Source organism: Pagrus major, chromosome 12 (assembly GCF_040436345.1).
Source record: "Pagrus major chromosome 12, Pma_NU_1.0".
NCBI classification, from domain to species: domain Eukaryota; kingdom Metazoa; phylum Chordata; class Actinopteri; order Spariformes; family Sparidae; genus Pagrus; species Pagrus major.
The window spans coordinates 25,508,052-25,534,755 of NC_133226.1; the positions used below are offsets into that span (position 1 = coordinate 25,508,052).

The 26,704-nt window shown below is 41.1% G+C and overlaps 2 protein-coding genes across 5 annotated transcripts; one reads left to right on the forward strand and one right to left on the reverse strand.

Moving 5' to 3' along the window:
- Positions 1-1,059: 1,059 nt before the first annotated feature.
- On the forward strand, positions 1,060-14,551 carry LOC141005939 (G protein-coupled receptor kinase 5-like). Of its 2 annotated transcripts, XM_073478005.1 has the most exons (17): positions 1,060-1,149; positions 3,433-3,596; positions 5,940-6,029; positions 6,110-6,222; positions 7,309-7,386; positions 7,937-8,034; positions 8,119-8,211; positions 8,377-8,440; positions 9,623-9,763; positions 10,659-10,849; positions 10,933-10,970; positions 11,519-11,608; positions 11,898-12,106; positions 12,181-12,318; positions 13,169-13,306; positions 13,392-13,523; positions 14,215-14,551. In XM_073478005.1, the coding sequence occupies exons 3-17, from the start codon at positions 5,978-5,980 to the stop codon at positions 14,302-14,304; spliced, it is 1,665 nt and encodes a 554-aa protein (XP_073334106.1). In that variant the 5' UTR covers positions 1,060-1,149; positions 3,433-3,596; positions 5,940-5,977; the 3' UTR covers positions 14,305-14,551. The 2 variants fall into 2 exon arrangements, with proteins under 2 accessions (XP_073334106.1, XP_073334107.1); XM_073478006.1 differs by lacking the exons at positions 1,060-1,149; positions 3,433-3,596 and having other exon boundaries at positions 5,885-6,029.
- A 923-nt stretch (positions 14,552-15,474) lies between these two features.
- On the reverse strand, positions 15,475-22,928 carry ash2l (ash2 like, histone lysine methyltransferase complex subunit). 3 transcript variants are annotated; one of them, XM_073478669.1, is made up of 17 exons: positions 22,846-22,928; positions 22,017-22,083; positions 21,783-21,928; positions 21,610-21,698; positions 21,401-21,495; positions 20,929-21,024; positions 20,658-20,753; positions 20,474-20,549; positions 20,267-20,284; positions 18,558-18,657; positions 17,791-18,008; positions 17,524-17,691; positions 17,111-17,304; positions 16,481-16,573; positions 16,301-16,399; positions 16,154-16,213; positions 15,475-16,058 (listed from the first exon to the last, which is right to left on the reverse strand). In XM_073478669.1, the coding sequence occupies exons 1-17, from the start codon at positions 22,902-22,904 to the stop codon at positions 15,951-15,953; spliced, it is 1,782 nt and encodes a 593-aa protein (XP_073334770.1). In that variant the 5' UTR covers positions 22,905-22,928; the 3' UTR covers positions 15,475-15,950. The 3 variants fall into 3 exon arrangements, with proteins under 3 accessions (XP_073334770.1, XP_073334769.1, XP_073334771.1); XM_073478668.1 differs by having other exon boundaries at positions 20,459-20,549; XM_073478670.1 differs by lacking the exon at positions 20,267-20,284.
- Positions 22,929-26,704: the final 3,776 nt, after the last annotated feature.

Genomic DNA, 26,704 nt, shown 5'->3' on the forward strand with positions numbered 1-26,704 from the left:
GGCCGGGTCAAATTGACCCGGGAAGACCACAGATGCTATAAATTTTAATAAAACACACATAATTTAAAAAAAATAGTCATAATTAATTTTACTTGCAAAGAGCATAGTATGGAACCATCCATGTAATTTTGAGGCAATTATATGGAAGAAAACCAAAGTTCTGATGTATTGACTTTTGAAAGCGGGTCAAAAAGACCCGAAGACAACAGGAGGGCTAATGTAAAATATGATATTTTTCATGTGAAATATATATTTTAAAAGGAGCTAGTAGCTTTAGCTGTCAAATAAATGTAATAAGTAAAAAGTAAAGATGTATTTCGCTCAAAACTAGTTGAGTTTAAAGCAGCATAAAATGCAAAATACTCATGTAAAGTACAAGTATCTCAAAATAGTACTTAGTACAGTCCATAAGTAAATGTGCAGAGTTAAATTCCAGCACAGAAATTAAGCAAATAAATTCAAATAGCATTAATTCTGATGTAGTTGTTCAGGCTGATGGTATCTGATGAACATAATTACGCAAACAATGGCTGTTTTAAAGTTGAATTTAGTTTAATAACATTTTATTTATCCTCGTTTAAACACATAACGATGCAGCAGATATGAAAAGAAAGAAAAACACAGTGAATCACAAAACAAAAAACAATCAAAAAGGCCATAAGCTTAAAAACTATACGTGGAATTATTTTATCATAAAAAGATAAAATAAATAATGCGTATATAATGAAATCTTCACGATCACAATATAATGGGGCAGTTTAGTCTAAACTCAGTTATATAAACATGTTATAAAATAGGTCACATGCCAGTTAGCAGTGTTGTCTTGTGCGTGCCGACTGGTTTCACCATGTGCCTGCTGTTCCCTTTTCCTAATGTCAGTTTCCTGTGTTTGTCCAATCATGTGACAGCTTTCAAACCTCGACATGTTTTAACAGAATATTTTTAATGTTTCTGTAGACGATGACGACGCTCAACATTTGTGCTTCCTTCTTTTCCAACATATTTATTTGATTAATGTCCACAGTGCAGACCAGAGGAGGGCGGCTGAGGGGAGGGGACTCCAGCTGCTCCGTCATTGGCCGACACCGGCCTGTGACGTCCTCTGATTGGCTGGAATCTGTCTGTGTTTGAGTCTGTGTAGCAGAGGAGGTCTGTCTGTCTGTCTGTGTGTAAGAAACCTACATCACACCTGTCTGTGTCTGATGAGTCTCCATCACACCTGTCTGTGTCTCATGAGCCTCCATCATACCTGTCTGTGTGTGAGGAGCCTCTATCACACCTGTCTGTGTGTGATGAGCCTCCATCGCATGTCTGTGTCTGATGAGCCTCCATCACACCTGTCTGTGTGTGACGAGTCCCCAATCACACCTGTCTGTGTCTCATGAGCCTCCATCACACCTGTCTGTGTCTCATGAGCGTCCATCACACCTGTGTCTCATGAGCCTCCATCACACCTGTATGTCTGATGAGTCTCCATCACACCTGTATGTGTCTGATGAGTCTCTGTCACACCTGTCTGTGTCTCACGAGCCTCCATCACATTTGTGTCTGATGAGTCTCCATCACACCTTTCTGTGTCTCACGAGCCTCCATCACACCTGTATGTATCTGATGAGTCTCCATCACACCTGTATGTGTCTGATGAGTCTCCATCACACCTGTCTGTCTCATGAGCCTCCATCACACCTGTATGTGTCTCATGAGCCTCCATCACACCTGTGTCTCATGAGCCTCCATCACACCTGTCTGTGTCTGATGAGCCTCCATCACACCTGTGTCTCATGAGCCTCCATCACACCTGTCTGTGTCTGATGAGCCTCCATCACACCTGTGTCTCATGAGCCTCCATCACACCTGTATGTGTCTGACGAGCCTCCATCACACCTGTATGTGTCTCATGAGCCTCCATCACACCTGTGTCTGATGAACCTCCATCACACCTGTCTGTGTGTGACGAGCCTCCATCACACCTGTGTCTCATGAGCCTCCATCACACCTGTCTGTGTCTGATGAGCCTCCATCACACCTGTGTCTCATGAGCCTCCATCACACCTGTATGTGTCTGACGAGCCTCCATCACACCTGTATGTGTCTCATGAGCCTCCATCACACCTGTGTCTGATGAACCTCCATCACACCTGTCTGTGTGTGACGAGCCTCTATCACACCTGTATGTGTGTGATGAGCCTCCATCACACCTGTATGTGTCTCATTAACCTCAATCACCTTTCTGTGTCTGACAAACCTCCATCACACCTGTCTGTGTGTGACAAGCTTCTATCACACCTGCCTGCCCTTGTGTCACACACAGCTTCTTCTTCATCATCCGTTGAGTCTCTTCTTCAGGTTTAGACGCAGACGCTGCCACACAAACAAACAAAAACAAACAAACAAACAAAAACACTGTTCTGTCTTTCCCAAACTTAAAAAAACAAAAAAACAAGATGCTGCTTGAATTAAACATTTAAAACTAAACTAATTCAACAATCTGTGATGGATTTCAGTCAAATATGATCCAGTTTGCTCAAATGTTATTAAGTTTTAATCACATTTCACATTAAAAGGCGCTGTGATTAACAGACTCTTCAGTCCTGGAGGGAGCTCTGCCTCTTCCTTCTCTTGAACCCGACACGGAAACAAACACTTTAGACTTTCTATCTGATATCAGCTGATAAAATCTCCCTGCAGTGACTGTGTTACATTAGCTCTATTGTCTAGATGTAAATATAGTCCATCGCTGGATGTGGAGCAGTATTTATTACACCATCGAGGAGCACACACACAAACCGGTTCTGCAAACACCAGCATAAAAACAGACATACATGCACTCAGATCTACATTTATTATTATTATTATATTTCCTACAGTAAAATGCTACAAAATCCTTTAAAGTTTGGTTTGTTCTCACTGTTTGTTCTCACTGTAAAATCACTGTAAAGATGTGAAGATTGACTGTAGAGCTGTTCTGATCATCTTTGTAACAGACATGCAGAGGAAACATGTCGGACCCAGGTCTGTATTTAAAGCCTCACTCCCTCTGATGTCCAATTAGGCCTCAACAGTTTTCCTCTGATTCTTCATGAACAGCACGAAGGCATCTGGTTGGCTTCCTCACATGCGGCCGGACTTCCTCCTGCCAGCTTTCACACACAAACAGAGTCGGAGCTCAAGTCACGGTCATGTAAAACTACGAGGATATAAATGTTTTAGAAAGAAACATGAAGGTAAAGAAATGAAATCCTATTAAAAGAGACATTATTGGTAGACAAATAGCAGATACCTGAACTCAAACAACAGCTGCTAGAAAATTTTAAATCATGAGTCTGGCTTAGGATACTTACCAAAAACTATTTGTCCTGAGTATGTGTGATGATACAAACACAAGTTTAATAACTGTGTTCACACGTGTTTGTTTGCTTTTGTGAGCTGCAGACCTGCAGATTCTGGTCGATGCCCTCAGGGAACCTCACCGCTGGTGCATCTGGAGACAGAGAATTAGACAAGCTGCAATGGTGTCATCCATCCACCAGGTGGCAGGATTACTCCTCCTCGTTTGAATGAGCTGCTGTGACAACACATCTGGAGCATCAGCTCAGGTATATAGTCAGGTGACCACAGCCAACAAAGACATACAAAAGGCTAAAAAATGCAATAATTCAACTTGATTGAAACTGAATTTTAGATCCAGCTCTGACTTGCTATGAAAAAAAAACAGCTGAGATACAAGAGTGTACATCTTAACCTTCTAGTTAAATAGCTCTAAAATGTGCCATTTTTCTTATGGAGTTTTGAACTGGGACTGCAGGACCAAAACAGAATATGTACATGACTGATGTTTCAGCGTTGATATCCTATGACAATGCCACAGTAATGAACCTGCTGCCTGCTGCAACACAACAGTGTCAAGTGTGCGCAGCCTGGACGTCATCTACAGGATACGTCAGGTAACTGTGGACAGAGAGAGGAAAGGTTATACTCTCTACTTTATCAGATATATCATATTCTTTTAGGGTTATATCAGATGTTTAAGTTCACTATATTTATGTGAAAACTAGAGTTACTTTGTCGATACGGATTTTATATAAAGAAAATGTACTTTTGAGCTCCTCTTCAATATATAAAACATGTCACAGCGGCTTCACTCGGACCAACTACATTTAAAATGCTGCTTACATGTTAAAGGTGAAATATGTAAGACTTGGCTTCCTGTTGAATTCATACTCCGAACAGATAGGGGGCAGCATATCACCACAAGAACCGTCGTTGATATTTTCACTTAAGTAAAAGGTATAAATACCAATGGTGTATATTTACTGTATTTAAGTACAATTTTGAGGCTCTTAATTTGAGTATTTGGATTATACTTCTAGTCCACTGCAGTTTAGAGGCACATATTGTTACTTTTTAGATTTATTTCACAGATTTATTGATCTGATTCAACAAATAAATTACGACGTATTAGAAATGGGCCTGTCTGCATAATGAGGACTTTTTACTAAGTCTTTTATTTTCAAGCTAGTAATTGTACTCTTATTTTATGAGGTATTTCTACACTGAGGTATTTCTGCTTTTCCTTAAGTGAGAAATTAGAGCTTTTTCCACCACTGATTCCTCATTCGTTCTTTTTAAAAATCTGACACCAGCTCGACTCCTTCTGTTCAATAACAGTGATGACACGACGTACATGTGAACGCATCACTCCAGCACAGTTTAAATTGAATCGTGATGCAACAACATGATGCAACTCGTCACAGAGTTCGTCCCTCCTCTGTGACGAGGGAGTGTCGCGCTGTCATGCAGAAACACCTGCATCTCCATTCATCAGTGCGTCACTGCAGCGACTGCAGGTTAGACACTCCTCACTGTCTCAACCCGACCAACTGGACTGTTGTTGTTCACTGTGGCTGGTGATGAGCTCTTACTTTACTACAGTCAGTGCATGAACGCTTTGGACAAATAGACAAGGACAACTTGTAGGACAAACACACACTCCTCCATGGAGATTGACAGCATGGTAGCAAATAGTGCTCTGATCAGAGCCAGAGAAGGTAAGAGGCCTCTTTCATGTTTTTCTGCAGACTGTTTGTCCAAAAATGTTTGTAAAAACTTATTTTCTCAGCTGCTGAAAGTAGTTGCAGTGACAAAAACTCATGTAATAGGATGTCAGAGGACGACAGGTGCTTATTATTTATGGTTTAAATGTTTACTGGCACTTTTGGAGCAAAGAAGAGGCTCATTTTAATGTGGTGCACATGGTTTTAGATCAGTGACATGCAGAGTTTTTAGACTTTAATTTGAAGATTTTCCTTTGACAGTTCATGACATAATTTTCTGGATTACAGATGTGGAAGATGTTTCTTGGTGGGGTTATCTGAGGGCACTGACTGTCCTCGACAACACAGTGTTTTGAGGATGATAAATTATTTTGTGCACTGGTTGCTTTAACTTTTCTTTTATTAATCCATGCTAATCTTGGTTTCATTTTCCTCAACGGTTCTTTGCTGGAACATTACAGGGTTCAGTCATCGTTCATCCTCAGTGAATCTTCCAACTAAAACTGAGCAGAAACATATCATTTTGCTTATTAAAGTGAAATGTTAAATATATTATTTGTACATGCTCTGTTTTCTTAAACAAACATGCTCTGGGGGTAATTGAGAAGTGACAGCATGGCCATTGAAGTTTGAAAGTAAGTTGCAGAGTAATGCGGTCCCACAGGCTTTGCTTACCTGTTCTCGGAGCTATTAATAGTCCATTCACTGTCGTGGAGCATACTATTGTCTGAAACCTGACGGGCTAGGCATGCGTGTACGCGTGCACGCTTATGACACGTTGCTGACATAAGCGCCATTCTGAGTTCTTCGTCATCACCATGGTGAACATGTTTTCATAACACGAGAGCCTAAAATACCTTCACTTCCTCCGTCCTGTGCCTGCAGGTGGAGGCAGTAAAGGGAGGAGCTGGAAATGGAAGGAGATGCTTCGCTTTCCTCACATCAGTCAGTGTGTGGACCTGGCCATGAACATAGGTGTGTGTGTGTGTGTGCACAAGTCAGTACATCATCAGTAGCCGTGTGTGATTTCACATGATGTTTATTTTCTCCATCAGAGCGAGATTACTACAAAATGTGTGTGAAGCAGCCGATTGGAAAGAAACTGTTTGAGCTCTTCTGTCGGAGTCGTCCTGAGCTGCAGAACTACATCTCCCTCCTGGACGCTCTGGTACACTTCAAACTCAAAAACATGATTTATAGCATTTCTATTGTAAGAAATACAGAACAACTCAAAGCTCAGGAGGCAAATAAGTGGTTATACAGTATGTAGTTAAAACACACACTAGACAAACTATAAGGACTACAAAATCGTTTTAATGGTACAGTAGCCTCTTATAAATACGTCTTCAAAGGAACAGTTCACCCAAATATTAAAAAATTCAGTCGTTCTCTACTCGTCCCCATTGGTTAAGTTTTGTAGTCCACAAAACATTTCTGGAGCTTCGCAGTAAAACAGAGCTGCAGCATTCTGCTAAACAACCGAAGTAGCTGGAGACTTGTTTTAAAGTAAGTTAGTAAAAGTAACAAAACAATTGAAAGAAAACATTAAATGGCTCCATTCAGCTCATCAAGTGGAATCCAGGTCTGCAGACACCATGAGATCCCAGATTGATTGTTATCTACACCCTTGACGCACGATCGAGTTTGTGTAGCGACTTCAGACGGGGTGCAGCTTAACGATTTCAGCTTTAAAAAGGGTGTAAATCATATCTTTTCAAATCAATTTGGGATCTTGGGGGAAATCTAGAGACTTGGATAACACGGGACGAGCTGTATGAAGCCATTTTATAGTTTTTTCAGTTGTTTTTTTACATTTTAAAACAAGTCTCCAGCTACTTCAGTTGTTTAGCAGAAAGCTGCAACGCTGTTTTGCTGTGAAGCCCCAGAAATGTTTTGTGGGCGACGAAACTTCACCTGACTTCCATCAGCATGATGGTAAAGATTAAATACTATTCACCACATGAAAGGAAACTTTTAAAACTGGACAACCTTATCCCTTTTAACTTTAATGCAATCAATGTTACCTCTATTGCTTTAAAAGTATTGTAATATTGTTATATTGTTTTTAAGATCCAATTTGTAAGTATCATTCCCAACTCAACAACAAATTGGACCCTTAAATCTGTTGCAATTTTGATATTTCTTGTCTTTATATGTTTTATCAGGGTGTCATTGCAAAAGTGAGCCTGCTCTGAATGGCTCTCCCTGTTTAAATAAAGGTATTGATGATGATTTTGTTCTTTGTGCTCTGTAGGAAGCCTTCGAGACAAAATCAGACGAGGAGAGGAAGGAATTTGGCGTCAGCATCATTCAGAGATTCCTCATGAGTCAGGTCTGACAACGACACAGAAAACATGAAATTACAACAAATATTCTTAAAGGAGACATGTTATTCTCAATTTCAGGTTTACAGTTTTATCTGGGTCACTACTAGAATAAGTTTACATGCGTTTGAAATGCTGTTTTAGCTCCCGTCTCTTTAAGGCCCCTCCTCCTGAATACCCAGTCTCCTCTGATTGGTCAGCTCACACACGCCTGAGCCAGCATCGCTAACAACAACAACAGAGCAGCTGTGAAAAATCAATTATTACGTGCCAATTAGCCACTAGGCATAAATTATGCAAATGTGTGACATGGTGACGTAGCGTGATGTCACAAAGTCACAGAATTAAAGGCGGGACTACTGACGAGGCGTTTAAAAGCAGTGTTTTCCGTGGGAGAAAGGACTTTCAAGACCTTTTACATGCACACGAACCTATAACACACCGAAGGAAAGGGGAACACCAAACAAAAAGTCTCATTTAAATCAGATCTACATCCAATCAGAAACCTCACCAGGATTTCTTTATATGTCTGACTCCTGCATGCTGTTTTCTCCTCAGTCCATTCAGTGCGTGTCCGTCGTGCAGAAACACGAGCAGAGCTGCGTCGAGAGTCTGGAGCTCAATCCCTTCGGGGACGTCTTTCACGACTGCAGAGAGTAAGTCCACTCGTTTCCCTCTTTCCTTTTATGTGTGTATATGTTTTAATAATGACTAACCTCTCTAACTGTGTCATGGATCAGAGACCTACATAAGTACCTCAGTGGCGAGACCTTCATCCAGTACCAGGAGAGCATGTTTTTTGACCGTTTCCTACAGTGGAAGACGATAGAGAGGTCAGTACATGTGAGGACACGTGACAGATAAGCCGGGCATCTGGTTTATCTGCTCGTACTTGATCCACTCCGCTGCAATCGCTGTTGGCTCTGTGCCACATTCAGCTCACAGGTTTTTTTCCTTTCAAAACTTGAAAAACTGATCCTGGTGTGTTTCTTTTCAAGGCAGCCCATCACCAAGCACACGTTTAGACAGTACAGACTGCTGGGGAAAGGAGGGTTTGGAGAGGTAAGACTGCAGTCACATCACATAAAGGCATAATTACATATTTATTCATCTTCATACAGCAACTACAAACCTTAGTAAAGGTTTACCAGTGCTCATCAGGCATTTAGTAACATTCTTAATTTCACAAATTCATCTCCTCACCCCCATGCTGATGAACATTTCTGGAGCTTCACAGCAAAACACCGTTGTAACATTCTTCTAAACAACAGAAGTAAATGGAGACTTGTTTTAAAACATAAAAAACAACCACAAAATGGCTCCACACGGCATAATCCCAGTCTCCAGAAGCCCCAAGATCCCAAATTGATTTGTTATTTACACCCTTCTGTCTCCACTGTAGCTGCTAAGCTAAAAGTGTCATCCGAAGTGGGATGCACGAGCTCGACTGTGCATCAAGGGTGTAAATAACAACTTTTTAAGTCAATTTAGGATCTCTGGGCTTCGGGAGACTCAGATTGAGTCTCCATCTACTTCAGTTGTTTAGCAGAATGCTGCAACTCTGTTTTGTTGTGACGCTCCAGAAATGTTTTGTGGAGTACGAAACTTCACCTGACTTTCCATCAACATGAGGGTGAGGTGATGACTGAATAATCCTGTCTGGGTGATCTCATCCTTCAAGAAGTCTATTGTTTACAAATGTCTTATAGTCTAACAGTTAAAGTGTTTTTTTATGCTATTGTTTACACCAATATAGTCTTATAATGTTAATAAACATTTAATCAGGATATATAAGGGCCTTATTATCTATTAACTAACATTTAATAGAGGGAACTTAATATAAAGTGTTTTCTTTTTAGGTCAGATTTCTTTCAGTCAGTTTCTCAGAATCAGAATCAGAATTCCTTTATTTGTCCCGCAAGTGGGGAAATTTCTGTCACAGCAGCCAAAGGAAGATTAGAAAGATTTTTGTCAAGTCGAGGCTGTAAAGATAAAACTATTCGAGTGACATCACGATGGTATCTTGGTTTGAAGCTGAAGGCGTTTACTAATCAAGGAAGTTCGACCAAAACATGTTAATTTGCTTTGTTGTTGTTGTTGATGTTGTTGCATTTTGAGAAAATTTGATTACGTCAACCCCTTTTGACTAATGTCTGTCCCTCTGAAGTCCTCCAACTTCATGGAGGTCTAATGGTAAATCACTGGAGCGCTGTCACTTTAACACATACTGCGTTTTGTCTCCAGGTGTGGGCTTGTCAGGTGCGAGCTACAGGAATGATGTACGCCTGTAAAAAGCTGGAGAAGACTCATGTAAAGAAGAGGAGGGGAGAGGGCATGGCTCTCAATGAGAAACAGATACTGGAGGGGCTGGACAGTCGATTTGTGGTGAGACGACTACAATTTACACTCTTTTCTGTTTCATCCTGCAGCTTTCTGGTTGCTTCACTGAAACAATTGGTTGCGGCAATTCACAAAAAAAGCGTATTAATTCACCAAAAAGAAGACTGCAAGCAAACATGGTCATTAACAGCGCACATTTAAAAAACATTTCCATCAGTGAATAAACAAGCTGTTCTCAGAGGCAAATAAGGTCCTCACAACACTGTTTGATGCTAGTAAGGTGGCAGGGTCCGCCACATATAAACAAAGTAAAACAGTATGAGACTGTGTTGTCCTTTAAGGACAGTTTGTTTAGTTTGTTAGGCATAAAAAAAAAAAAATCAGTCAAGGAATCTTCTGATTAATATTTGTTCCCCAAAACTCCACAGGACGCCTCTAATGTCAAGTAAAAATTAATAGCATAGAATAAAAAGCCTTTAGTGTCATCGTACAGAATATAACGAAATAAGGAGCACTACTCGTGATCAGTGCAGTAAAAAAAGAAAAATATAACATCTCACAACAGTAAACAAACATCTGGGTAGTAAACAGTAGAATAATAGAATAAAAACTACTGAGCTAGAATAAGAAATATTAAAAAAATAAACACAATGCATTATCCATTAAATACCAGAACAGCCTCAATACACAGGGAGCCATGAGCCACTACGTCCATGCACGCCGCCATCTTGGATCTTGGCATGATAACATAAAAACCGCTGATAGAATCGATATTGAATCAGAAATAAAATCGAATCAAGACTTTTGTGAATCAGAATCAAATTGATTCAAGAAATCGGTGGTGATGCACAGCTCAACTTCAGCGGGAAGCGTTTCTAGTTTTGTATTTTGTACTTTGTAATCTGATCTAAACTTCACATGCACTTCCTCCTCTGCTCAGGTGAACCTGGCGTACGCTTACGAGACCAAACACGCCCTCTGCATGGTCTTGACCATGATGAGCGGCGGGGACTTGAAGTATCATATTCATAACATCGGCTCGCCCGGCCTGGACAAAGAACGAGTGCGGTTCTACGCTGCAGAAGTCTGCTGCGGTTTAATTCACCTCCACCAGAAGTCGATATTATATAGGTCAGTGAGTTTCCACGTCAGCATCAAGTCATATTTCTTCTGGCCTGGACACACTGAATGACACACTGCTGTTTATCTTCCAGAGATCTGAAACCAGAAAACATTCTGCTGGATGACAATGGTATGTACCGACACGGTGTTTAAAAAAAGCTCCTCAGATCCTCAGATCACATTCCAACCTCTGCAGACAGAACACGAGGACGTTCTTGACAGACACCTCGCTGCTCGGCTATTTATAGCTCTGAAATTAGTTTGTCTGGTTTCATTGATAACAGTCGGTCAATTGCTGGGCCAATCAGATTCACTCTTCACATGCACCTACTTGTTTTTTGAGAAGGAAATGGTGTCGAAGGTATTTTTTAACAGGTTAGTATGAGGAAGTGAAGAGCTTGGGGGAATCAGGCGTGGTGTCTATTTAAAGCACACCTCTGCACCTGTGGCTGCATTCTTGGCTGAACGTTTGAAGACCTGGAACCACCTTAGTTTTGAATGCCATTGTAATTACAAAAGGCTAGTTAGAGTATTTACGGCTGTCACATGGTGTCTGTAACAGTTACACTAACCAGGGCCAACTCCTGGGGAGGCAAAGTAGGATCTGATTAAGTAGAGTAGAAGCAAACATCTCAAACCAGTTCTGTGGATTTTTTTGATTGTTTTTGTTCCCCCAAGGACACATCCGCATCTCTGACCTGGGCCTGGCTGTGAGGCTGACTGATGGGAAACTGGTGCGAGGCAGGGTGGGAACGCTGGGTTATATGGGTATGTATCTACGTCACATTATCGATGTTCAGCCAGTGTCTACAGAGGCTTAGACTGATTTCGCTCATGGAGCCAAAAGAGGCACTAATCTGTCAACTGTGCTAAAATAGCATGTAAAAAAAATATGTGAAAATCTGGAATTCACATGTGAAGATGCAAATTTACACGTTTTACACAACTGGAAATTCTGATCCACGTGTGAAAACAGTCATATATGATCATATGTAATGCACATGCACGAAATTGGAAAAATCACAAGCAGATTTTTGGATTTGCGTCGTATTTTCAGCTCCTGAGGTGATCGGCCACAAACATTACGGGATGAGTGCTGACTGGTGGGGCCTCGGCTGTCTGATTTATGAGATGACCGCCGGTCAGCCTCCACTCAGGGAGCACGGAGAACATCCCAAACCCTCAGAGATGGAGAGGAGGATTCTGACAGAGCAGGAGGAATATGGTGACAAGTTCAGCAAGTGGGTGAAGGACCTGTGCTCTTCGGTAAGTTCAGAAACTTCTCAACAGGTTCATGAATCAAACATCAGGAAGTAACAGGTTTCTGTCCTGGACTGCAGCTGCTGACCAAGGATCCAGCTCAGAGGTTGGGTTGCCAGAGCTCAGGGGGGGCAGAGGTACAGTCACATCCTTTCTTCAAAAAAATCAACTTCAGGATGCTGGAGGCCGGACTTGTTGAGCCTCCATTTAAACCTGACGTGAGTACACAAATGATTTATACAACTTATAATAAAGAAAATAACACAAATACTGTCTCTGCACACGTGTGGATTTACCTGTCAATGACGTTGAACTGACAGAAGTATTCAGATCCTTTTCTTGAAGTAGAAATACCACAGTGTCAACATACTCTATTACAGATAAAAGTATTAAAAAAGTATTATCAGGAAAATGTACTTTTGCATTTGGTATCACTTTCTAATAAACCAGTTTATGAGGGGTTTATACAACCTATGAAAAGTCTGTACTTGGTATTAATTATACACAAAATAGAGTCAAAGTTCTGTTATTTTAGCTTCAGTTTAAAAGCAGTTGTTGAGGGACGTCCACAGGACTCTTCATGCTTGAATGTAAATGTCTGGAGATTGACGTCACGTTTGCACGTTCAGTTGACCGGCTGTGCACTCACCAGAAAGTAAATCACACCAGAAATATGAGGAAACGATGCACTGATAACGTGGGTTATGGTAATTCGAGAGTATTCCACTTTCCTAATAAAAAATCTGCTTCCTACATAACTTGCTTTGTCTTTGTGTAACTCTACCTCCGAGGAATTCACCTCCAGTGGATAGTTTGAGCACTTTGTACCTTCTGCATCCAGAACTTTAAGAAAAAAAAAACACATTTTAAAAAGTATGCTTCTGTGGTTTCTGAATGTAACATCATTGTCATTAAATACACATCCCAGGTCTGTAACTGTTTATCAGATGTAAAGTAGGTCATAACTACAAATAAAGTGATTATGTCATAACAATGTTGTGTTTTAAAGTATGTGGGTGGTTCGTTTATGAGCTCACTGTATTCTGTGATTTGTTTTCACTCCTCCAGCCCAGACAGGTTTACTGCAGCGACGTGCAGGACATCGAAGAGTTTTCTTCAGTGAAGGGAGTCACTCTGGACCGGACGGACAGCAACTTCTACTCCGAGTTCATCACAGGCAGCGTCCCCATCACCTGGCAAAATGAGGTACGCTCATGTCAGGGTTACATTATATCATCAATCCAGAAAGAATCTACAAACTTCACTAACTGTCTTCTTCCTCCTTTTATAGATGATAGAGACGGGATGTTTCAGGGAGCTGAATACTTTTGGACCTGAGGGATCTCGATCTCCAGACCTCGACTGGTCCCAGGCCCCCGGAAGCCCCAAACGCAGCCTGCTGGACCGGATCTTCCGCAGACGTGTAAGAACACTTTCTTCTGTGACTTGTCAAAAGTGCACACATTCATTACGCAAGTAATGAGTAATTACTCGAGTGAAAGTAATAAAGTACAGGCTCTGAAATGTACTCAGTGTATCAAAATTTGTGGTCAAAGCTAACTGAAGCTCACGTCATATTAATATAATTCAAAGACTATTAAAGTTAAAGGTAGAATCAGTAGGATTTGTCCCAGCTGTTCCTGAACGCACCACAAAGATAGTTGATTGTTGAGTCTCATTCCCAGGACGTCAAATAGCCACATGTTGGGTTGGTAAAGCGTCCCGAGCAGCAATAAAGTGAGAAAATAAGAAAATCTCTGCAGATACGAGACACTAACACGCCTTTTCTCCCCAATCCAGTCTCCCTCTCTGTCTGTTTACGTCTTCTTACGTCTTTGTTTCGTCTGAAATCAGTCTTGTGATGTTGGGGAGGCGGCGTGCGATGATGCAAAATAAAAATAATCCATAATTCACATCAAATGCATCAAACTAAAGTAACGAGCCTGTTTTGAAAATGTGAGGAGGAGAAAGTTCAGTATTCAGTTCAATAAATACTCAAGTAAAGTACAGATACCTGAAAAACCTACCTAAGTACAATAACAAAGTATTTGTACTTAGTTACTTCCCACCTCTGGGAGTGTTTGAGACGGCTGAACATTTCTCTCTTCTAACAGCACCCTTCAGATGCGTCAGAGGAAAGCAAACAGAGTTTGGTGCCCAGTGAAACCTACATGAAGTCAGGACTGCTCAGCACGGCCCTCTGAGGACGCTCACAGCACACTGCTGCTCTAAAGACACTAAGACACAACAATCATCCAGCACGCTTGTAAATCACAGCATAGCATGTTTCACTGTATTAGCACTTGCTTCTTCTTGTAAATTTGAACTGTTCTGTCAGTCACGCACACGCTCCAACATTTATTATTTCCATCCATTTTAAAAACACATTGTGAACGGCCGTTTGCTTTTTGTACTTGTATTGTAAATACTTGAATTTTGATACAAACAGCAGGACACATGAAGCTACTTCATAACAATAATTCCACCAGTTACGCTGTTTTAAGTGAAATGCCTTAAATAAAACTGATTTTTTTTTTTTTACGCAGTGCTTCCAGGAGTTTTATCCAGATTAGATGGCTGAGTAGGAAAATATGTGTTACATGTTAACCATTCTTGTGAAAGCGAGATCAGAGGAACAACTTGATGGAATTTCTTCAAATTTGGCTCAAACGTCCACTTGGACTCGAGGATGGACGGCTTCGATTTTGGTGGTTAAAGGTCACTATAGTCACACTTAACCGAATGTAGACTGTTATTCCTTCTTATACCTTCCTTCCTTTTTTTTGGTCAAGTTACTTTGAAACCCTGTTCGCTAATGGCACGAAGGTTAACAAGCTAGCAGCTGTTATTTCCTTTAGCAGGGATTTACCAGAACTCACCTCCCCACATGCAAACCAAGTTTTCCCAAGAGTAGCGTCATGGCTTCCTGGGTTAAACACAGCACAAGATGGTTGAGTGGTTTAAAGACATGCAAACAAACCAGAGCGTTGTGCAATGCAAGAGTAGTTGTAGTCCTATTTAAAAGTCCAGTGAGTAGGATTAAGTGGCCTCTGGTGGTAAGGTTGTAGATTACAACTAACTCTATACCCCTCGCCTCTCCATCCTCTACAGTGGCCGCTAAAAACGCCAATGTTTGGTTTGTCCATTCTGAGCTACTGTAGAAACATGGCGGTGAAGAGGAGCTGCTCCATCTGTAGACACGAAAGACTGAGATTCTAAGTTTCAGTTGATAATGTACTGATGTAAACACGATTATTATTATATTCCTCCTAAATCCTACACACTGCACCTTTATTTTTAAAGGCTCACAAGCCAAAAAAGTCAGGAACCACCAGTTTAATGTCAAATGTCCAGGTTTTATGAATGACTCCAACTTTGTCCATGTAGCATTTTTTTTTATTTAACTCAAGAGTATAAAACAGTAAATAACTGACACACATTGTAAAACAAATAAAAATAGCAAAAAGACTGAACACACTAAAGACTGCAGAATCGACTCCTGTCTACAGAATGAAGTGGGTCTGTTTGGGCTTCACCAGAGGTTCGACATGATACCCGGTGACGTCTCTCGACAGCAACAGCAACTTCAAAATATAAATATTTTAAAGCAGAGCACCAAAAATAAGTTGATTCATTTGTCAGATGTTCAGAGTGGAATGTCAGCAGATGACACGCTAACAGATGTTGACAAGCAGCCATCGTGAACGTCATCGTTTTCACAACAAATTTACAATTTTTTAAATCAGGCACATGTTTGCTGCAGCGTGTGGTGGTTTAACTTCACTGTCTGAAAGTGGAACCATGTTTTGACTGGCGGTGTGTGTGTGTGTGTGTGTGTGTGTGTGTGTGTTCATCCTTCCCACGGAGGGCTGCGTCGTCCGTCCACGTCCGTCTCCACGTGGTACAGCATGTCAGCCAGTGTGTGCTCGATCACAGCTCCCCAGCCCATGTCGCTCATCTGAGTGGGAGAGAAAAACAAACCACAGAGGATCAAACGACAGCTGACGTGAGTGTGAGGTTTGTAAGGATGTGAGTCTTTACAGAAGCTCTCACCGGCTGGTACTTCAGGTCCTTTGGAGGGTGTTTGAAATGTGGCCCAAAATTGACAGACACCTGAAAAGAGACGGGGTGAAGTTTAGTTAACTGAAGGAAAAACAAACAGGGAGCAGGAAAATCACCTACACAACATGTGCGACTAACCGTGCAGCTCTTGTAGAGTGAGATGGCGGGGAAGTAGAGGCCTTCAAACAGGTTTTCATAAGCAACACCTTGGCTCACTCCGTTTTTAAAGAATATCATCTGAAAAACAGTAACCTCAGGTTAACAGCAGCAAACAGCGGCAGGATTTCTGACTGGATTTTATTTTGGAGGTGTCCTCACCCTGCTGGGGCTCGTCGGCTTGAGGCTTTTCTCTGCTTTGTCTACGTAGTCCTTCTCCTCAAAGTACAGGTAACTCTTGAACTTGATTAGCGCCTGGAAACAGAACAGATTTGAGTTGTCAGAACAGGGGTTTTGCAGAATTTTTAAAATTAGATTCAATGTTTTTAAGACCTTCTAAGACCTCAACACACAACGTATGATGTAAGACCAGATGAATGTTGAAACAATTTCTTTGAAAGACGAGAAAGAGTCCCAACTTTTGTCATGAAATGATCTGCACCTCAGCTTTTTGTGTTTCTGGTGGTGACACAAAATTGCTCAATGAAGTTTCAGTTGTGCTACATGCAAACAATGCAGGCCCACTAGATGTCGCTGTGTACTGCGGCTGCTTCTCAGGTTTCATGTGAAATTCAAAAGCTTTCTCCCTCATGGTCTCTAATGTATAAGTCTTTGAGCATAAATCACACCTGGCTTCGTTTCCTAGTGGCACCAACCACCTGTGAGTCATTAAACTTGTATTTATGAACTTCAATTTATTATTGGATTAAGACTATTAAGGAGAGGTGAGAACCCTGCAGAATGAAGATGTGTGTTGAGTCAGTGTGGTTCTCTGTGTGTCTCAGCTGTTACCTTGTCCTTGTACGTATCAGGCAGAGCCTTGGCGGTCTCTGTGGTGTCGGGCAGCTCTATGAAGAAGCCCAGCGTGTCTCCCTGACCGTAGCTGGAGGAATAATGCTTTCCTAGCGACTGGTGAAACTTTGTGCCCTTCTTGCTGCGCCACGAGTAGCTGAACTTGTCGTAGCCCAGAGGTGCCTGCAGGTTGCCTGCAAAATAAAAGAGAGTCAAGAGTTACTCTAACAAAATATAATGGTTCTTTTAATCCATCTGGTTTTTATTCCTGATTCCTGAAATAAATGTATGTATATATATCTGACAGCTTTAGTTATTTAGGACCTCTGAGCTAAATAAAATGTTTATAAACCCTCTTGGATTAGCTGAAAATGCATCGTCACAAAGCTTCCTCGAGATGAAGCAGTACTGACCGAGTGGTTGCGACCAGCCGAGCCTGGCTGCAGTCTCTGACGGCATCTCCTCAATAGAAACCTCAAAGTACCAGGAGCCTTTCCGTACGCCATGAGAGGCTCGCACCATGGAGTAGCCCTTCTCCCCGGTCACTGTCAGACGGTCGTCAGAGATCTTCAGCTGAGGTGCTGCAACATGAACATGTATTAGTCTTGCTCAATTACATATAACCTCCTTTTTAAAGGTTAAACCACTTTTCCAAAAAATGTGTCTTGACTTGTTAGTACCTCGGTCATGTAAAGCCAACAGCACTCTCTCATACAGACAGGCTCTGTACAGATCACCAGGGATGGGTTTACCGGCCCAGCAGTCCAGTTCGAGCTTCTCCGGGTCCGGAGCGTGAGGATCTGGTTCTGCTAGGATGTAACGGTAACCGTCTTTATTAAAGGGATGCTCCAGTGGGTAACCGTGAGGAGGCAGGCGCTGGGCCGAGAACAGAGGGTCGCTGTGATGAGGGAGAAGAGAAGTTTGTTTAGCATCTTCACTGATTTAAAGGACGACTCCAGTGATATTCTAAATAATCCTTAATTTCATCTCATGGTGATACTACAGGGATGAATAAGGTGCCTCTTTTCTTCCTTGACCTCTATGTTTCTGAAGATCTGCAGGCGACAGGCTGCACACCTCCAACTTCTCAGTAAGGCAAAAAAAACTTTGTCCTCATTAATGTCATCGGGTCTAATTCTGAAATATTTTCCCAAAAAGGTGCTTTTGCTTTTCGCTTCGACAGCAAGTTAAATGTGACTCTCTGTGTTGTGCTGCTGCACTGAGTAGACACCTGCAGCAGTTTGTAATCGCAGCGTCCATCGTCTGACTAATAAAGCAATTTTTTTAAAAGCAAAACGACTAAAGGGGCGGGGGGCAAGTAATGTAATCAGTGTAAGCCTGAGGTTATGGTGGGAACTGAAAACATGGTGTCTCATCTCAGTTTGCATCATGAACACATGAATAGTTTCTGTGTGTGTGTGTGTGTGTTCGCTGACAGTTCTTCTACCTTCTGGTTCTCTTCGTGGCTCCTGCAGCTGTGCCCTCCTGTTGCTGCTGTTGTTTACGTTTTGCCCCTCTTCCTTTTCCAGGGCCCGGGGCCAAAGCACCTTCAAAAACATCAGACGGATTATACACCTGAACATAAAGAAATTCTCACACACACAAACACACACAGGCAGTCAGTGGCACAGGGAATATCCACTCAGTTGCCAGCTTATTCGGTACACCTGCGTAGCTACAGTCATTGCAGTCTAACACAACAGACGTACATTAAATCCAACCTCTCCTTCACAGTGACTTTGGTGCTGTTCAATTGTGTTGCACTACATTAAGAGGTGTTTCTAATATTTTGTCCACCACATTTATGTGAATGAGGGTAGACTAAATATTTAAAACACGTCTGACTCCTGCCATCATTAAGGTGAGCTTCACTGAAGGACTGTTGTATTAGACTGCAGTAGTTTCAGATAAGTGTACTTATACGCTAAATTTAGGGAGAGAACAGACATCCACACGATGCCATTCCTCCCCACAAAAACTACTGAATACTACAGTCCAGTCTTACTATTGTGGACTATGTGCCAACTTACCACCAAATCCTTCTCTTCATAATCTTTAAACACTGACAACAATGCCACGACTGCCACTGAGCACACACACACACACACAGACTTACACAAAAGGTGAAAGCAGGTTATTAGGTGTTTGGTGTACACGGGGAAACAGCAGGCACAAAAAGGCAGGAATTAGTCCGCATGGCGTTTTCCAAACACTATCAGCCTCTTAATACACCTCCTCAATGTGACACAGATCGAGAAACAAGAACTTTTGAGAAACGTCCACAATCGAGAGAGAGGGTGAAGGTCTCAATTTTCATGTCATGTTAATACAATAAAAAAAGTGATGAATACATGTAATCTGCTACAAAACGGTTACACACAGCCCCTTTAAAGCATTTGAAAAAGTGGTATACAGAGACCATAGATTTGAGGTGTATTCATTGCGTAGTGTCAAAAGAAAACCGCACATTACAAAAAAAGTTTGGCTGTTCTTGCTTGTCACGCTTTTTAAAAGCTCGGGCCAGACAGAACCGGAGAGAACAGTTGCTTAGAGCTGCGTGAAGTTGACGCCAGCTTGACGTTTGTGGTCGAGACACAGGGTGAGAAGTAGTTCTGCACTTTAAACTTATAACTTTAAACTCACATTTTACATAATTTAATTTCAGCAGAATCAATGTGGCTAAGGGTCTGACACCAAAAAACTGCAAATGGAGAAGAAGGAAGAGAGAGGATGAGGCTAATCAGCATTGGATGAAGCCCATGGCAAATCAAAAATGGCTCTCTGCTCCCACATGTGTTGCCATGTAGAGGACAGAGAGTCATTTCAGTGAGGAGATTTTGGAGCCCATTAGCAGCAAGCCAGAGACGAGGAAGATATGTTCACCAATCAAAGGGGGCAAAGCTTTTGGGAGGGGAGGGGAGGGAAGGGAAGGGAAAGGGGACGGGGGGCACCAAACAGATGCGGAAAGCAGACAGGGAGTTTACAACTGGACATGGATGAAGTTGCCCACAAGATGCTAATTTAGGATCAGTTTGGTTTGAGCTGAGGGGCAAACTGAAGTCTGATTGGAACCTCAGGGCCAACTTCTATCCAGAGGGTTACAAGACACAAAAACACACTGATCAGCTGCCAGATGCCAAGATACCACATATTCACCTGAGAAAGCAGATCCACCTGGAACACAATGCACAAAATCACCACAGTCATCACATTTAACAGGCTCTCACTCTCAGCTTTGGGGAGTGATTACAGGCCAGGGATGTGAAACATTTCCCCTCTGGGCCATGGTGTATTAATCTTTATCTGTGTTACAATACTTTTTTTTTTCAGTTTCAATTTTTTTCTTACATTTTACATCCTTACCATTCAGCCCGCCAGCAGTGGGGGCAGCAGTGGTCTGTTTCTGATTGTCATAGGAGGGTCCGATGTTTCCCAGGTCCTTCAGGAGAATAACAGTGGAAAACCATTACTTTATGTGTAAATAAACATTCTTCAGTATCTGCAGTCCAAATCCTTTTTACGTGCAACAGCAACAAGTGGTCAATACCTGATCTAACAGGCCAAATTTGGGGTACTCCTCCTCTGGGTCTTTACTGCCGGGATCAGGGTGTTCCTTCACCAGGAAAACATCTCGCTCTTTACTCTAGAAAATGAGAAAAAGTACAAAATCATTACTGTAAAGAAACAATGGATGGCTGCAACAAAGCAGCTGCTGGCGGAGATTCAATGCAAGGGGCAACTTGCTAGAATGATGAGACACAACAGCCCTTCCAATTGGCTGCCTCAGACTGTTTCCCCACTATCCACCACAACATTACCATTGACTTCACTATGTTGTTGGGCCAGGTGAGCTTCCCCGGTCTCTGACGAGTTGTCATGCACTCCCAGTACTTGTCAATGAATGGTATGATATCCTGCATTGGAAATGAAAAAACAGACAAATATGTTGATAAGTGATAAAGCATTCACAACTACATCAGGAGACATTCATCACACTTCACATTGATCATTTATTAGTTGTTTAATTTCCACCTGTTGTCACAGGCAGCAAGAAGCAACTCAAATAGTATCCTACAACTAATATCAATTTAAATGGAAAATCAGAATTATTGTAGTCATTCAGTAACAGTAAGAATTCCTTCCTTCTTGGCTGGTAAAAATCTGGCCTTAGTTTGTAGAATTATCTTTATCTTTGAAAGTCAATTTCCCATATGCTTGAATTCAAGAGTACTAGAGTCTTTAGAGGCTCACATGAGCACCTACAAAAGTTGAGACACATCTTATGCTCACCTTGTCTTTGGAGAACATCGTCTTTGGGTGCTCCTCTTGTGTTCTGGACCGCCATGTCAGGTTTGCCAGGGCTGTGAGACACATCTCCTTCAGGTCTACAACACAGAAATTACCAGTGGTTTGTGGAAGAAACACTAATGTTGAGTGCAAGAAGCTTAAATCCACTGTTATGGTAATTTTAGGTAGTTTATAAGACACAGAACACCTACTTGCTTGTTTTCTGAGGAAGTATGTGTTGCCACTGTGATGGCACACGTTACAGTGAAACACATAATTAGTCATGAAGGGCAGACAGGTCCTGTAGAAGAGGAGAAGGGTCAGTACTGTACAGTCACATAACTGCTGATATTTCACTGACCACTGAAGAAATAGCTATACATACGCAGTATCGATGCCAAACGTGTCCGCGGTGAACCACTTCATACACAAGGCACACTGCAGCTCCACCTCTCCCAGCTGCCTCCCACTCTCCTCGTCTCCGGATCCAGTCATTGCATCAGCAGCCTCTGAGCCTTCACCTGCTGTCTCCTGTCGAAAAGAAAGTCTTATTAGAAAAACATCATAATTTAAAGCAAAGCCAATGAAAGTCATAAATAATTATATCTAACAGTGTTACCATTCCCTCTTTGCCGTTTGATGATTCAGTATCCATGCTGGTGGGTAGTTCCCCAAATGCAGCATCCCTGAAAGTCAACACAAAGATTAATCAGAAGACTCAATATTTACACAGTTATATGCTGTAAAGCTGGTGTCAATCATTTTTTTGAGAGGACAATGGACACGACATATGAAACTACACTGGTTTTACTTCTCAAGAGGAACTTCCTTGACTTATTACCCAGCCATAACTTGTAGGAAGTCTTCCTAATTTTCCCCACACAGAGAGCTGCGCTGTTAACATCCTCTCTTAGCCGTTCTCCATTTATAGAAATCGCATTTTTCATTTGATTTGCTTATGTACAGCTGTATAATCACTGCATATGAGTTACACGAGTTCAGATATTTCACATCAACTCGGATGTGCTCATCGGCCCCTCCGTTACTATTCCTACCTATCATACACTGTGTTTGCTGAAGTTGACATTTTTCAAACGGAGTCTGGCGTAAGGTGTTTACATATATCATTATTGGAGGGAGATAACAACACATACAAAGTATTCAACTACGCCTCGTAGACTTTATAAGTTCACAGGCAGACAGGGTAACATTAAACGATCAGACACTTTTGGATGTCGGGATGTTTTCTCTTTATAAAGAGCATCTTAGCTGTAACGTTATACGGTTCAGTCGGTGAGTCTGTGGACCGCTAATGTTAGCTAGCCGGCTTGCTAACAGCGTTTACAGCTCAGAAAGAGCGTTTCTGCGGTTTATATTTTCACAGATCACCAGAATTATATCACACAAGCTTGTAATAATAAAAAATGTGCTGCATGACGCAGCCTTACCCCTCTCCAGCCTCCGGTTCGGTTGTTGCAGCGCTGCCCGCCTCCCCTTCAGACGCCATCTTTCAAATCAATGAAAACAAAAAACATCGCGAGACACAGTTCGAGGATCAACTTCCGGGTTGCTGCCGCGGGTTCGCTCGGCAGCGACACCGCTGGTCAACAGGTGAACTGCATCTCATCTTACAATCAATTAAATATATTTACTTTTTAATTAAAATACAATTTAATTGGATTTAAGTAACATTCAACTTGTAATATAAAAATGGTTAATATAAATTATATATATTTAATTTTAAAATAAAGTTTCAATGCACAGAAATTAAATTCTATACAACTTGTAATATATTATATTATGCAAAGATACTTTATCTTAAAACTAAATACAGTTAATTAATGAGTAATCATTTTATATAAGAAGTTACAGAACATTAAATTCCTATGCATTGAAACGTTAAAAATTAAAAATGGAATAGCCTATATTTAATTAACGAGTAATGGTTTTATATTAAAAGTTACATTTTTATAACATCCATCCCTCATACACCTCAGCATAATCCTAAAATCTGTGGTGGAATTTAACTAAGTACATTTATTTAAGTAGTGTACTAAGGTACCGTTATGAGATACACACACATATTGGACAACTACTGAAAACAGTAATCTGACACAAGAGGAACAAACTACATGCAGATTTTTTTAAGAAATCAGAAACAGAATAAGATCATGAACCTCTGAAGCAATGTGTTGTATTTTATCATCTTCTTATTTTGTTCCTTAATGTACTAAAATAATCTGAAAAGTAGCCCAGCTGTTGAATAATTGCATTCAGATTGATCTAATTTTAGAGATTTAAAATAATGCAACAAAAACACTAGAAGATCGATGTCATTGTAATTGTATTAGCGACTGAATGCAGAGTGACTGTTTTTTTTCAGCTGACTCTCTACTGTCTCCATTTTGTCAACCATATGTAGAGTAACACATCATTTTTGCATTTCTAATCCAACAACAAAAAAATATATTTTGGGTTGAGGGACAGAGTTTTATGATAGCACAAATACAGAATGGACGAGACTGTAAACTATCTGGAGATAAAAAATAAATAAATACATTTAAAATAACATGTTCTGGTTTGACCACTAGAGGGCCCATATCAACTTAACACTGCTACAAAAATATTTAGCAAAAATACAACCTGTTAGATGGAAAATCAGTATATTGTTATTAGATTGGAGTTATTTTAGAACTGGTGCATGACTTTATAGCATTTTTTACATTTTTTTCAATTTGAACTTAAACCAGGCAAATATTTAAGAACAAATTTCTTCTTTATTGAATCCGTTAATTATTTTCTAATTCTTATTTGCCTGGTAAAATGCAAAGCCTTTTGAGAGAAGTGGAGTGAAAAGAAAATATCAAAAGTTAAAAGGCAACAGGTGAAAAATGACACTTTACTCTTTGTGGAAAAGATAAGACTGTTATTTTGCTGCATGTTGAATGTTGTGGAAACTTTGCACGCTGTGGATTTTTTTTCTGTTTGATTTAAGACAAACTGGAGATGAGGCTTGTGATTTGGTTAGAGATGATTATAACGTTGACGTGTGATGGTGGAAGTCAGGGTTTTGCTCTGTGGAAGTCGGGTGCTTGTGGATTTGTCCCCTCGTAGTTTTTCTCACTGGATGATGGATGTGCGGTCGGGATGCCTGCAGCTTCAGAAGTTGCCAGAAGAAGAAGCAGCCAGTGGTTCTGGCTGAAACCTGACGACGGGGAAGAATCCAAAGAATGAGAATCCATTTAAGACTCTGAATTAATCATGAAGTCTCACTGAGGTATGATGCTGTGGCAGATTTACTGCTGAAATCTGCAGTCATGCATTTGTGTAAAAACAAATCAGAAGGAGAGCGAGAGACCTGTGCACCCTCAACGTCTCTGCTGTCATCATGTCATCAGTTCCTTCAAGGAAACGACTTCTGAATTTACTTATTTTCTTCTGTTTGTTTGTTTGTTTGTGTTTTAACCTTTTACACTCCTGTAATGTCTTTAACAAAACCTCAGCTCCTCTCCAGCCGTGTTTGTAGTGATGTTTTTAAGTAGACCATGGGACATTTGCAGCCGAGTTTGTGGCGAACAGAACTTGATATTTTTTTACGGAAAGTCGGGCCATCTCGAGCCATGTATGTGGAGACAGAACAGGATGCTATTAAAGTAACCTCTGGACATTTCCAGCAGTGTTTGTGGCAAACAAAGCCGGATATTTTTCAAAGGAAGTCAGGCCATCTCAAGCCGTAGTTGTGGCAACAAAATTAGTATTATTTTTATGCCTAAATCTAACCAGAGCATAAGCACAGCGTCTATTCTGAACTTAGACACTGTCAACAAATCAACCAACTCAGTTGATCCTCAGTGGAAGTAATTACAGAGTTTGAACTGTTGGAGACATTTGGGGTAATGTTTGTGCACAACTCAACAAAATATATCCAAAGGTCAAATTGTTTTTAGACATTTGAATGCAGAAATGTTACATATTATATCTTTAAATGGGACAACTCAAGTAAAGTGCTGGTACCTCACATTTGTACTTAAGTACAGTGATTAGGTACAAGTACTCAGTTACATTCCACCACTGATCTACAGTTGATCTGGTGTTTGGACGTGCAAATGTCTTCTTTACTTTTCTTCACAGAGTCGTATAAGAAGCTTTGTGAGGAGGGGAGACCACCCCACGAACGTTCTGAAAGTCAAACATTATTTAAAGTTTGCGGCGGTCGTTCCAGCACCAGTAAAGACTCGTCGAGCACAAAGACAAGTGTGCCGGCAGTCGTCTCACAAAGGAGCCGGGGGAATGCTGAGAGCACCCCTGGGTGTTGTAGTAAATGCCTTCGAGTCATTGTAAAGAAGATAATAGTCGTGTTTTCTCCTCCCTTTTCCTCCTGCAGTGGAGACACATCTGTGACGTCGGGACAGTGAGAGGAAGTTATGAAGTTTCTGACCTCATGTAACTTTTTCCTCATATTAATTTATAATGAAAGGAAAATGAACTCCACTGTCTTTCTGAAACACTTTTGTATTATTTGTTTATTTTAAGGTTTTGAAGAATTTTTTCCAGTTTGGATGTGAGTCTTGAACTGGTTCCTGTCCAGTATGCCTCTCCTATTCACTGACTGATCAACTCTCGTTGATTTAAAACACTTACTTTGCATTGTTTAGGATTTTTCGCTTGATTAATTTCACATGATTTCCTTAATGTGTTTTTAGCTTTTACACTCCTTTAACGGCGGCCCTCTCCAGAGATTGGGACATTTGTAGCTTTGTAGTGACCAAAACCGCATATTATTCACGGGAAGTCGGGCCATCTCAAGCCATGTTTGTGGCGACAGAACCAGGTATTTTTACGGATATCTCAAGACATTTCCAGTCGAGTTTGTGTAGAAAAAATCTGATGTTTTTAAGGAGACTTCGGGACACTTCCAGCGTCGCTTGCGATGAATAAAACTAGATGTTTTTCAGGGAAAGTCGAGCCACCTCCAGCCATGTTTGTGGCGATAGAGCCGTGTGTTTTTAATGAGACCTCAGGACTTTCCCAGCCGGGTTTGTAGCGATAAAACCGTCTTTTTTAAGGAGAGCTTAATGTTTTGGTGTTTGTGGTGACCAAATCCACATATTTGTCACAGGAAGTCAGGCCATGTTGAGCCATGTTGAACTGGGTATTTTTTTTTTGGATACCTCTGGACATTTCCAGTCATGTTTGTGGTGACTAAAACAGATATTTTCAGCCAAAACATGATGTTGTCTTAACTATAACCGAGTGATTTTTGTGCCTACGCCTAACCAGAGCATGAGCACAGCACTGTGACAAGAG